The 13,974-nt window shown below is 38.1% G+C and overlaps 1 protein-coding gene across 3 annotated transcripts in view; it reads left to right on the top strand.

The window, feature by feature from the left end:
* Positions 1 to 13,974, top strand: part of CELF2 (CUGBP Elav-like family member 2) — a 364,188-nt gene that overhangs the window by 60,323 nt on the left and 289,891 nt on the right. For all 3 annotated transcript variants that reach the window (XM_042815508.1, XM_042815506.1, XM_042815509.1), the window contains exon 2: positions 9,300 to 9,335. In XM_042815508.1, coding sequence (XP_042671442.1) covers positions 9,300 to 9,335 — 36 coding nt within the window. The remainder of the gene's footprint in view (positions 1 to 9,299; positions 9,336 to 13,974) is intronic.

The raw sequence follows: 13,974 nt of genomic DNA on the forward strand, positions 1-13,974 counted from the left end.
TCTTCTTCTGTCCCATTAATTTTGGGCAGTGATAGAGGGACCATCAAGTGTGATTGTATTTTCTTTTTTAACTCTTCTGAGTTGTGTACAGGCAGTTGGCAAGGGGGGGGAAGCTAAAACTGACAGATGAACAACAAATGAACAAGCATGAAGGAATAATAGCATCCAACATCTGTTTCGGTTTGCACTGAGATACTCCAGAAAATACTGCAGTATTTATGGAAATAGTATAAGGGTTGTTTTGAACTACAGCTAATGGGACAAAGGTCTGCTTGCTGGCTGTCTTATTCCCAGAGTCCTTTCTGCATTTTCCTGTTCTATTACACACTTCAACCTGACACTGCTGTTTTTCAGATCATGAGGACCAATTGTAAAGCAACCAGTAGAGAAAAAGTCACTGACTATCAGCAGGTGGACTAAAAGACAATGTGGGCAGATTTCTGAAGGAGATGTTGGCAGTGCTGCAATACTGATGTGCCAGCTATGGAAGAGTTGTTTGCAGTACCTTCTGAATCCAGCAAAACCTCTTTTAAACATAAGAATCCAGAAGGTGGGCAGGTTTTTTCGAAGTTGTCAAATACTGCCACAGAGCTGGTTTAAGCAGCTGCAGAATTTTTTGAAGCTGCTTTCTGTTTCCGTATCAGAGCACATAGGCAGAGGAATTCGCATCTGCCCTTGGCCCAGCATGTGAGCACATACAGCATCCCTGCTTCATTGCAGCACATCAAGAAGGGGCAGCCTTGTGAGGTTTCCGGTATTAGGAAAAATCTCTTCCTTGTCAGAAACAGTGTTGATGGATTGGAACAAGCTGCTCAGGGAGGTGGCGAAGTCACTATCCCTGGAAGTATACAGGAAAGGGCAGATGTGGCACTGAGGGCCACGGTTAGTGGGCATAGTGGGGATGGGCTGATGGTTGTACTGGATTACTGGATTATCACAGTAGTCTTTTCCAACCTTTATGATTCTAAGATTTGATGCCCTCTTCTATGTGGAAAAACAGAGAGAGGTGGCTGCTCTCAAAATGGAAATTAGGAGGCTACCCAGAACCTGGAAAGCTGTGGTTTTACTGTTGACCTTTTTTTTTTTTTTTTTTTTTTTTGTGTGTGTGTGTGTGTGATGGTGGTAGTGGCATTTTTTTCTAGTAGCTGCCAATGCAGTTTCTGTAGTAACAGTATTGTCTTGAATTGAATCCAACAAGCAAGGTATCCTCCTCCTAGATGTTAGTTGTTCTAAGGTACCTTTGTTTGAGCATCTTACTTCACACAAAAATACCCTCAGCTTCACAAAACTTCAGAGATTTCTACACTGGGTAGGAACATGATTAAGTATGTGAATTCTTAATAGCTGAAGTATACAAGTTGTTCTTATTCAGTAAAGTATTTTGAGACCAGCATGAGATGCCATTTCCGAGCTTGGCATCTTCTCTGGGTTGCTTCTCTGAAATATGTTTAAATAAAGCTTCCAAATTCTTTGAATGGCTTCAAGTCTGTATTTATTAGTGACAGCATCCAACATCAGGAAATCCCAAAGTTTGGAGCTGATAGCTTGTGAAATTCAAGGCGGCAGGGTGGGGTAAGGGCATTCAGTGAAAAACATTTGTTAGGGTGTGTTTTTCTTTTTTGTCATTCATCACTAAACTGAAAAAATCAACATTTGACCTAACCAACTGCAACTACTTGATAGAAGCCACTTTGGGAGATGACACATTGAACGCTTCCCCACACCCTACACAAATATGAGAGTCTTAAATATCAGAAGATATTTACAGCAGCTCTGTACAACTAAGGGAAGAATCTAGGCTATTTCTGTCTATCATTCTCAAATAATTGAGAAATTAACAATTTCACAAATTCATAAATAATTTGTGTCTTTCTTTATATATCTCGTGCATCCTTGTGTTCATATGACTTCTGTAGAACTAACATCCTTCAGTTCTACATCTGTACAGCTGAGTATGGCTGTGAATTAACGCTGAGATTGCAGACATGATTCCCCTCCCTTTCTCTTTGTACAGTGGAGGTGAGGTGGTGGCCTCAACACCACAACCACTGGAAGTGGTGACATGAATTACATGTCAGCCAAATGCCCAGCCAGGTCATACATAAACTTTAATGAGCATACAGGGAGGACCATATGCTGTTTTAGATGGGCTTTTTTTCTCACTTTATTAAGGGAGAAGGTATATTTCTCCCTCTGAGCTCTTACAGCTCCCTGGGGCAGGAGGAGTCTGTGCATCACTTTTTTCTTTCCCATCCTAACAGGGTAAGGATGTAGGAGTGAGTACCACGGAAGATTTCTCATCTGTTTTCCTTCTGCTTCTCACCATACCCCAGAGAGCCAAATTCTGCACCCCTGGTGCCTCCTCCTTTCATTTCCATGTCATTAACTTTCAAAATGCAGCACTTCCCTGAGAAAACACATAGCAACAGAAGTCCCTATGCTGCAGCAGAGATGTACACATCCACGACAGCAGGAGCTGACCTTGGAACTAAGAACTAGAATAGGATCTTTCTTCTCTCTACCTTGGCATTTTTCCCCTCGTGTCCATGAATAAATTGCATCCCTTCTGCATCCCTGTCTATGACATGAGCATGCTGCTCATGTTGTAGATCTATTGCCTTGTAATTTTTATCTTGCTTTTAAACACCAGGGAAGAAGTGATGAGAGAGAGGCCCTTTTATCTGATGTCCTTGCTGGGTATTTGACCGAGAGGCTGATCTTGACCCGGGATTTATAACTATATTGTAAGGAGTGAGAATTTGACCTGAATTATCCTTCAGTTTCTAAGTTATAAGATTTCTAACTTCAAAGATGTTTGGGGGGGATGTTAAAGTGAAACTTAAATCTTTATGAAATATAGAAAATGGTCACAATGAGGAGGGCATGCACTGAAGTATTATTTATATTTTGGATGCTCCCTGGAATTCCATCATTTTGACGGCAGGTTCTTATCACTGGATACACAGAGCTTTCTATCCTTTTTACCTAAGGAGAAATGAAAAATTCAGAAATAGCGAATTCAGAACAGTGAAAAATGCAGCCTTTAAAAATAATCATGGTAGGAAAGCAACAAGCATGTTTGCTCATGTCCTTTATCTCTCTCACATAATCTTGCAGAATGTCAGCTTGTATAGAAATAGATTTTTACATATGAACTTGTTACATCACTTCCTAAAAAAAGAGTATTTAGCTAGTACTTAAATAGCACATTCAGAGACTGTTTATGCAGTATTCCTCCTGCAAATGTATGATACTTCTTCACTAGTTAAACTCTGTACGAAGTCTTAAAACTCAGTGTACTTATTTGCTGTGTGTCATGTAGAAGAGCAACATACTCTCTCTTTTTGAAGACTTTATTTTATTTTTGAAAACTCTTTTTTACTATTTTAATCTTTGCTGGTTATAAGGTATTGTTCTAAAAATTAAAAATAAGTAAATAAATAAATAAATATTCTAAAAGCAAATGATGACAAGAAGGGAAAACCTGAAATCCACCAATTTTGACATAACAAAACCAGAGTTCAGGAGAACAGCTAATCTCATGCTCTATCCGAACACAGCTTGTTTATTTTGATGCACTCCAAAAGGGCAAGAAACGATCCCATTTGAGATGAGTGAAACATGTTGTGTCTCATAATGGTATTTCAATAGGCACTATTAATTCTTCCAAGTCAACTCAGACACAGTGCCCCATGTGATTTGGAGAAGAGCAGAGACAATGTGCCTTTGGATGCCATTTTTCAGCTGAAATGTGAAATCAATGTCCTGACCACTTGTGGTCATTAAAAATCCCAGGGCAGTTTTCTGCAAGAGTAGAGGCATTGACTCCCAAGTCTTGGTGAAATTCCAGCTAAGTAATTATATTCCTCCCTATACAGCTTTCCTTTTAAAGCTAATTTAATGTTCCTCTTCAGTTGTTCTCCCTTGCTTTAAGTGGAAAATCTTTCATTTCCCTTTGTAAACTTTTCTTTAGTTCTGCTTTATACTGACAATTAGTAGCTGTCTTTTCTCTTGGTGCATCACTGATGCATGTCTGAGCAGTAGCTGTATGCATGCAAACAGATACACATACAATTTTAAATGCTTTTTTATTGACGGTCTGGTTAAAAGCCATTGAAATTAACGGGATGCATCCTTTTGAGCTAGTGGTCACAGAATTCATCAACGCTGTGAGTGGAATCAAATCACTCAGCGGTACGTTGTGGACCCCTCTCAAATCCTGCTTCTCTAGCTTTGCTGATTATACAAACACTTGGTACTACAGTCTGCTCCCTCTGTAGATTCTGTAGGAAAGAGTGACCAAAAGCATCCACTGCATCATTTGCTTTGGCAAACTGTATTTGCCCGTGGCACAAAACAAAGAACAAATTCATGGTTATGCAAAAGTTCAAAGTTGGACTTCTTAGTTACCAACTTTATTGCCATTTGTTACATTCACCATGTCAACATGGTGGCATATCCAGCTACAGCCACTGTGGATATTTCCAGAAAAATATAAGAATTCTCAAGTCTTCCTCTAGAATACCCTATTTTCTGCTTATTTCTGTTCACAAATGTATCTTTTCTGTTTTGATTAATGGTCGTGCAACTTTTAGTGTTCTGTTTAGAATCATAGAGTCACTGAGGTTGGAAAAGACCTCTGAGATCATCCACTCCAACTGTCAACACATCCCCACTATGCCCACTAACCATGGCCCTCAGTGCCACATCTACGCTTTTCTTGAACAATTCCAGGGACTGTGACTCCTCACCACTCTTTTTGAGAAGAAAGTTTTCCAACTATCCAACCTGAACCGTTCCCGATACAATTTAAGTCCATTCACTCTCATCCTGTCACTGTTGGGAGTGGGGGAGCAGAGCAGAGGACAACCCCCACCTCAACACAACCTCCTTTCAGGGAGCTGCAGAGAGCGATAAGGTCTCCCCTGAGCCTTCTTTTCTCCAGAATAAACAATCCCAGCTCCCTTCACCGCTTCCCATAAGATTTGTGCTCCAGACCCGTCACAACTTTGTTGCCCTTCTTTGGACATGCTAAGGGGTTTAGTAAGGGGTTGAAAACTTCACTCGAGACAGAAATATCAACTGATCTTTGTTGGGTTGCGTTGGTTTTTTGTTTGTTTGTTTGTATTTTGAGCTTCAAAGAAAGCGAGTATAAGTGGCAGGAAATAGCTGCTGCAGCTCAATACCAGGGAATAAAATGTCCTGTGGTCTCTTGTTTTGAAGAAGACAGGACCTTCAGTAACTACTGGCTCAAATGCTTTAGACCATGACCGTAGAACACACACATTTCACAAATTGGAAGTCTCCTGTATTCTGCTTTTGGGATTCTTCTGCTTGCATTTGTGCTGCTTTCTTAATAGCACACCATACAGAATGCTTCTTCAGCTTTGCTCTTATCCTTATGTCCCTATCCTTGTTTGCCTCATGTGCTGTAGGCGGGCTTTATCTGCTCTTCAAAGTGTGAGATGTTGAAGGAAGAACACTGACAGGATTGCAGAGATGTGTTGCTGCTTTCTTTTTGCATCTTCCCCAGCACCCCGCTACATTGCTTGACTTGAATCTATATGCTTTTCTTTTCAGAACAAAAAGCATTCTCAATGGAGACGTAAGGCTTTCCAGACCACTAAGGGCCGTGATCCTGAAGAAGCAAAAATTGTTTCTAAGCATAGTCCTGACTCACAGGAGTTGAACTGAGTGTTTGCTAAATTTCCTGGCATGCATCTAGGAGAATACATTAAAGATTACCCTTGCCCTGCCTCTTGTGCCTCAGTTTACATCTTGGCAGAAGCATTAAATCACAGAAAAACATTCCACTGTTAAAACCTCAAAGCTGTGTTGTGCTAAATCCAGCACGTAGGTGGGTAACAACAGCTGCCAGTCAGCCTCTGAGAGAAGGGCACCGTATGATTTCTCAGTGAACAAAGCATTTAATACAAACACCACACTTTCCAAATATTCTGAAGAGTTCTCCTGAGCAACTTTCTCTAAACAAGACCATTAGGCAGCAAAGTCTGTTTGCTCATCTTTATGCAGATCTTCCCACTTCCACTTCAGTATAAGGTTTTGACTAAAATATTTATACTTTTCTGCTTTGGTACACATCCCACTCGGATCCTGTGGGAAGGATTTTTCAGCCTGTGGAGAGAAATGGCAAAATATGAGTGTGGGGTGGTATTTCATTTGCCCACCCTGGCTTTCTGGCTTTTGAGATTAAAGATGTATCTCTCTCTGGAGGGTGCAGAGCCTCCTCAGTAGATCAAAGCCCCTTGCAGGTCTAGAGAACAGTTTGAAAATTTCATTTTGACTTCAGGAAAGCCATGGGTTACAGGACAGCATTTTGAGGTGCAGACCTCCCACCTGGCATCCTCCTGGCTTCAACACCTTCCATAGGTGGACCATCCTGTCCCAGATCTGTCCTGCATAGCTGAATGAAAAATACCTGGAAATTGTAAATGACCTTCCTGGAAATTCTGTGACTGTAATGTCATCTCCTACCTAACAGCTTTTCCAGGCTCCTTAGTCTTGTCCTCTTCTGTCCTTAGCGCTGTTATGCATTAGCTCATCACATTTGCATTGGCACTGATTTCAGTGGGATTTGAGGCAGTCTGGATGAAGCATTTAGGCTTATACCTGCACTCTTTTTCAAGGTTGTCCTTGGATATCATAGACAGGACATGAAAATACATGATCTTATATTCATTGTCCTTTTGAGTGTAATCCTCCTGTTTTTATCAAGATTTTTTTTTCATTCGTGTTTATTTTCTGCGTCATTTGGGAGTAGCAGGAATCAGAAATTTTGTTGTATAAGTCTAGCTTCAGTTTCTTGAAATACTGGAGAATGAGTACCCGTTGTCTTTAAATAAACTTTAAGGGTATTCTTGATGAGTAATTTGCTCCATAAGATTTTCTTTTTAAACTCCCATGAAATATATTTATAGAGCAGTGCCGCTATTCCTGGTATTTATAGCACACTCACAGTGGACATTAACCATCTTCAGCAGTCAGCGTGCTATTTATTTCCAGGATCATTGTGTTTGTTTTCTAGGAAAATAATATTTTTAGCTTATTATTCTGAAGTTTTTGGTTGGTTGATTCGTTGTTTTTTTGTTTTTTTTTTTTTTTGTTGGTGGTGGGTTTTTTTTTGTCTTAAACGCTGATGATTTGATGAGAAGCTAAAAACTTTGAATAGCTGGGAAGTAATCAGGCTTCTTCTCTTTTATGTGCAAGTTACATTTTTATGTGAGCTTGATCTGTATTTGAAAAATTGTTACCTTACACATTTTTGCTTCAAATTGGAATTTGATCTGCCCAAATGTAAAACTGGCAACACGATTAATTACATTAAAAATTTATATGCTAAAGGCCTGCAACATCTTTGTTTAAGATTCTGGTCACATTCAGATATTTTACCAGAGTATTGACTATTGCATAATTATTTTCATAAGGCTGGCATCTCTTGCAGAGTGGGTTATTTAACAAAAATGAAAATCTTTAGAAATTTAGATGCACCAATCACTCACTGCTCTGGTCAGAAGCTGGCAATACGATTCCAGTTTAATATTCTCTTTTGAACATGAATTCTTCTGCTTCTTGCTGCAACCTCTGATTTGCCTGGTTGTCTTTTTAAGCTGGATGACCAACTGCTATTTTATAAACTGGGGTCCCATTCCCTAAAGCAATAACGTGCCAATCTGTTACAAGAGCAATAGTAAGTGGCTAAGAGGTAGGTAGTCACTTTAGAGGAAGAAACAAAGAAATGCCCAGCCTCACCAAAAACATTTGAATGAAAGGAGATGGTGTGTGTGATTAGAGGTGGAAGGGGAAAATTTCCTGGATGTTGGAACCATTTAGCAATTAAGTTCATTGACAGCTTGCAGAAAATTCTTTGTATGTATAGATTATAAGTAGAGCTTGGAGAATAAAGTGATACCAATATGCATGAAGTTTTAACGACAGTAATGTGTCTAATGGCTGCATCAAATTTTCCCATAGAAACCAAGTCTATATTGCTCCTCTCTAATTTTATGTTATCTCTTTCCATTCTCTTCCTCTTCCTCTTTTCTCTCACTTTTGATGTCATTTACACCATGGACTTTGTTCATCACGGGTACCTGCTAGGAACTTACCTGGCAGCCCCTGCTGGATGGGAGCTGTGGCACTTCTCAAAGGCCTTGTGTATGCGTTGGACTGCTGCTGAATAAAGCATGCAGGAAAATGGTGTAGACTGTCTTTATTTTCTGCTTATTCTTCTTTGCATTCACTGAGCACTTTTCTGATCTGTACTTTTTGAAGCAAAAATCTAGGATGTTTGAGGAACTTTCTGTGACCACTGAACTGCACAGCTGAGACGCAAAGAAAAGTTGTTAGGTAATGGTCTCAAGTTGTGCCAGGGTTTAGATTGGATATCAAGAAGAATTTCTTCATGTAAAGATGGGCAAGTGTTGGAACTAGCTGGTGGTCAAGTCCCCATCCCTGGAGACATTTAAGAGATGTGGATGTAATACTATGGAAAATAGTGATGATACACAGTAGGTCAGATTGGTGGTTGGACAAGATGATTTTGAAGGCTTTTTCCAGCCCAGATGATTCCATGATTCTGTGATTCTGTGTTAAAAGGGGTGACACAGGCAAACACTGGTGGTAGATCTGCAATGTAGCTTAAGGATTCTGTAGGTAATGATAATATATTCAATTGTGCTTTAATATGGCTTTTTACATTATTGTAACACTGGTTACAACAGCTCACTTTTGATATCTCACACTTTGCTTCCCTCTAGGCGTATCGCACACCCACAAAGTAGATTCAAATGAGTACACTGGATCAAAAACATAACATTTGCAAAATAACTGTTGCCTAAAACCCAAGATAAGAGGGTCACACATATTTCGGCATTTTCTCAGTGCATGACATCATCATAAATATATCTAATCCCTTGTTGTTGCTGCAGAACTGAAAAAGGGAACTTTTTCCACTGGAAAATTGGCCCAGTGCTGCATTTTAGCTATGTAGGATATCACACAGTGCTGGCATTTGAAGGAGTGATAATTTTATGCTTAAAAATGAGTAATGGAGCTATTGAGAATTTTATTCTGAGGAAGTCCTTAGATCACACACTATCGTCTGTTTTTCACATTCTTGTGTATATGATCGTACAGATTCTACATCCATCAGTGACGCATTTGCATATAAAATTGAGTGTGTGTGCACTCCTATAAAATACAAGTGGTATAAAAATGTTTTAAAAAATTATAGCTGTTCTAAAGAGAAACTTAATTTTTCCTCACTTTGTGTCTTTCAGAGAGACTGCCACAGAGTTATCTGGAGCATTACCAAGGTAAGCATGTGGCTCTAAACTGGCTCTGGGTATCAATGTCTGGAAGCTGCTAGAAGACCATATGACATTTTGGGACAGAACACGATCCTTCTCCTACAGAAAACTGCAGGGATGTTGAGAACTGGGCATGCAGGGAGAAGAGGGAAATGTGACCGTGAAATACTGGAGCAAACATACTCTATGGCCTACAACAGGTTGGAGGTTTTTTTGAGGCTTAGCATAGTTGTTGTACCTAAGAAATAGAAAACCCAGCTGTGCCCCTCTGCCAGCTGTGCAATGATACCCACTGCAGGTGGTTTTCCTTTTGCTTTAAATTTCACCTGAGGGAAGAGGGGAGGGAAACTTGGAGACTGGGGAGAAAAAAACACTGCGATCTTAAGACATTTTCATTTGGAAAGCAGAACAGCTTAGATAAAATTCTTCTGTGCTGGGAAAGCTTTTCATAAAATAATAGAATTAGACAGGATTCCTAGGCTGCAATAGAGGTTTTTGAAGAGAGACTTGCCTACATATTGTCAAAGGATGCATTAAAATGATGTTATCATGCAGATAGAGAAAAGAGTGGAGAGAAGGGGGGAAAATCTGATGTGATAATCTGTCACATAATAGAGATGACTAGTGAGTTAAAAAATGGTGGTCTCATGTTTCTTGCCTCTTCTGCCATCAGTTTTGCTCAGTGAAGTATGGTGGTGTTTAACGAAATAATGGTTTGGAGTGTTTTTATATCTTCTGATTTGTAGCAATGTTGTAGTTCATATAATAGATAAAGGAATAATTCAACAGAAAAATCTGTTTTCTTTAGGCATGGTAATACATGTGATTTATTTCTGCTTCAAAGGCAGAGAAAAATCGTCTACCTTTATGGGATGTGGGGTTTCATTAGTTGACTCATCTGTATTGATAAGCTGCATAAATGCAGATCTTCACAGAACTGGATGTTTTTTTTTCCACACCTCTCTAATGTATCACTTTGTTTTGTAGGTTCAAAATTTATATCAGTTGTTTATTCATTAAGTTCTTTTTTATGACTTACCATCATTTGATTGTGCAAGCAGTTACAATGGTGAAGTTTCACCAAGGATTTGAAGGGCTGCACAATGACCAAGCCAATGACCAAGATTTTAATTCAACTTCCTTTTAAAAAAAAAAAAAAAAAAAAAAAAATCACAGTTCTTCATATAAAATGAAAACAAAAGTAAAGATTCAACAAAGTCTGGAGTGTCTTTTATTTACTTTAGTGTTAAAATGTTTCCAGTATGCTTTCATGCTCCTAATTGGTTAGGTATTGTATGACTAATATACTGGAAACATGCAGTCCTTGCAGTGCTGAAATGAATTTCACTTTAATTTAAAGTTAAAACAAGAGATCCAGGTGCTTGAATAAACATCCAGTTTCATACTTGCCATTAATGATTACCTAAATGTGTTTTTCAAGTTATTACCACAAGCCTTTAATTTCAACCATGGCAAGATGTCACAAGTAAAAATCAGATTATACAAACAATGTGCAGAAGGCAATGTAATTATGTTATAAATATTAAAACCGATGATCTTGTCTAGATTTTAAACAAATGTTTGTGGCTGCATGCAGACTGGCTGGTCCTCAGCCTTCTCTGGGCTTCACTTGTTCCTGCATTTCTCTGAGCAAGAGTTTCCTTGGGGCTTTTAATCTTCTGTTTTCATGTATTAATCTGATATTTTATGTTCTTCATTCAAACTTTAAGTGAACCATTTTGCTGTTATTAATTATAACTGTGAAACAGTCTAATTTCCCCACCACCAGCACATCGTTTCCCAGCCCATACTCTGAAACTACTTCATGTCGTGTGTCATGACACTGAACAATAGGTTTGATGAACATGGTGGTGACAGGTTGATAGTTGGACTAGGTGATCTTTGTGATCTTTCCCAACCTTAACGAGTCTATGGAATTTTAATTTCATTTCAAAGTGCAGCAACTAATTATCACTTTCCCATAGTAATTCTGCTAGTTGTGTTTGATCCAATGGGACAGAAAAAAACACTCAGTATTTCTAGAAATCCAGCTTCTATTTATGCAGTGAAACACAATGCCTTTTCTCTGGGCAGTAATGGATGTATTTGTTCCCAGGACTGATCCAACACACTTCAAGCAGTTCTAAATCTGATGATATGATCTTCATTGTAAGGTGTGTGAGTCTATACTTGAGTCTTGTTTGGCTATCAGAAAGATTTAGGCACTAGTGGCATTAATTAGTTGCTGCTGTTAAAAAAAATCCAATGAACAAACAGTACAGGCAAAACCAAACTTCTGAATTGCACATAGTTGAATTACTGGAGAGAAGTTAGGAATATTTTTTTTTCCCAGAAATATAAATAGTAAGAATTTACAGGAAAGAATATTTTCTCTTCTAAAGTAATCAAGATAGGCTCCTTACGTGCCTGTAACAAAGTGTCTGTGTAAATGGTGGTTTTTTAATGTAGTCATTTTCCACAAGATACTGCTTCTTGGTTTCTAATGATTAAATTAAGGAGGAAATAAAAATTACCTTACTTTTTGTCACTGAAGAATGTGTTTCATTCATAGAAAGAAGTGGGAAAATCTGAGTTAGTGAACATCATTTATAAGGAAACTTAATAGATTAACTTTGCCTGTAGAAAGATACAAGAATATTCTGTATGAGTATATTGTGTCAGTTCTAATTTACCAGTTATTTCTGATGGGGGAAGCTTTGAGCAGGAATTGGAAATTTCAACTTAAAATATGTTGAAGAAGCTTTACCACTTTTATATTAAATGACATTATTATGTCTGTGAATGTATATTGTTTTTTCGAAGAAAGGATTTCTGTGTGCAACAGCACATCAAAGAAAGGATCTTCACAAGGAAAACTTTATAATAATATTAAGTTGTTCATTGCATGACCTATTTAGAGTACTCAGATATTTCTTGTTGTAGACTACATAATTAAATTTTAAATGGAACATGATAAAGAAATTATACTGGTGATCTCTAGAGATTTGAATACCCTATTTGGATCTTTACAAGAATGTAGCAAAGACATACTTTAAAATTTAATAAAGGTCTGGCCTATTTTTTTTTTTTCCTTTTAGATGTGCTATAACTACTATAGCAGTCCTATTTCAAACTGCATTTGCTCTCCATATTATATACATGATACCTATGATAAGAGACCAAACTAAAATTATTAAAAGCATATGTATCTTAAATTGAGAGACCCACAATTTATGTATGATGCAGAACAATTTAGGAATGAAGATAAGCTCCTAAAGCCTTGCAGTACCCTAACTTGCAACCAACCCTTCACAGACCATCATTTGATCTAAGCTGGAAACATGTCCAGAGAGATGTAATTTAGTGAGGTAGAGTGCTCATGAACAGTGCAAAGCCCTACGGGCATGAGGGAGATAATATTTGGAGCTTAAACAAGAAAATACCCCACTGCAATATCAAAGGAATGGTTTCAGTCTCTAGCCCCTTCTGTTTGCTTCTGTGAAAGATTCTTTATATTTAAAAAGAACAAATATTTTAAATATGGACAAACCACATGGATTATTTAGTTGCTTCAGTTTAGTAATGATAACAAAGCTAAAATTTTTGTTCTCATCCTATATGTAGTGACTTGATTTTGCTGTTTACTCAGTCAGAGTAAAGTTTAAATGGTCGCTTCCTCTTGGATTTTGAGGTGAAGGCTATCTTAGAAGTATGATTTGAACTTTTTTTCTGAAAAGGTGGGATGAAATCTGCAACAAAATACGACAGCAAGAATACACTTGTGTGCCAAAAAGGTATACTCAAAATTTAAGTCTTTTAAATTCTCTTATAGCCACAGTAATTTCTGGACCTCGTGTACTTTAAACCAGCAATCTGGAGTAGGGTACAAACTGTAACCCCTCTTGATTTAAAATTTTATTCTCCCACATTCCATAAATTTCTTTAAATGATGTCTAAATTCCATTTACTGTAGAGACATGTTCCTGTGTGTCTACAGCATTTTGAAAGTAGAATGTGAGTACTGAAGTTACTTCAGTACTTTTGAACAATGTTAACCTGCAACTTCACCATTATTTAAATCTAATGCAACTAAGCTTTTATCTAAAGGGAAAAGAAGAATTGACAACCCACCATATGACAAGCAAAATGAAATCTCTTGATCACTAACTGTCAGCAGTCTTTCTAATACCATTGTGTTAGGGAATGATATGTCTTCCAAGGAACTAAGTACACAAGGTTTTGAATTATTTCTGTCTTGACAGCCTCACCCAAGTAACTACTTGTAAGTGCTTGGATGAATTGTAAAATGTGGTTCTATGTGGTTCTGTAGAGTGAGTTAATAAAATATCCATGAGCATTTTAATTACTATGAAATGAAAAGGATCTTTTTTTTTTCCTGACAATAATAAGGATGTAGACTAAATCCAGGTCAGTTGCTATCTTTATGGGTATTGCATAGATGAAGTAGCTGAGGTTGGCCATCTCTGCTCTTCTGGACCCCTTCTGGATAAAGTCTTTTGACAAACAATTTGTCTCATTCTAAGAACACCAGATTATACCTTTCCCTGCTTGTGCTTCGTGTTGGATGAACGGGTGGATGGATGGATGGATGGATGGATGGATGGATGGATGGATGGATGGATGG

This window comes from Centrocercus urophasianus, unplaced genomic scaffold (assembly GCF_019232065.1).
Source record: "Centrocercus urophasianus isolate 14NV4802_14NV808 unplaced genomic scaffold, USGS_Curo_1.0 seq_15, whole genome shotgun sequence".
In the NCBI taxonomy this organism is placed as follows: Eukaryota; Metazoa; Chordata; class Aves; order Galliformes; family Phasianidae; genus Centrocercus; species Centrocercus urophasianus.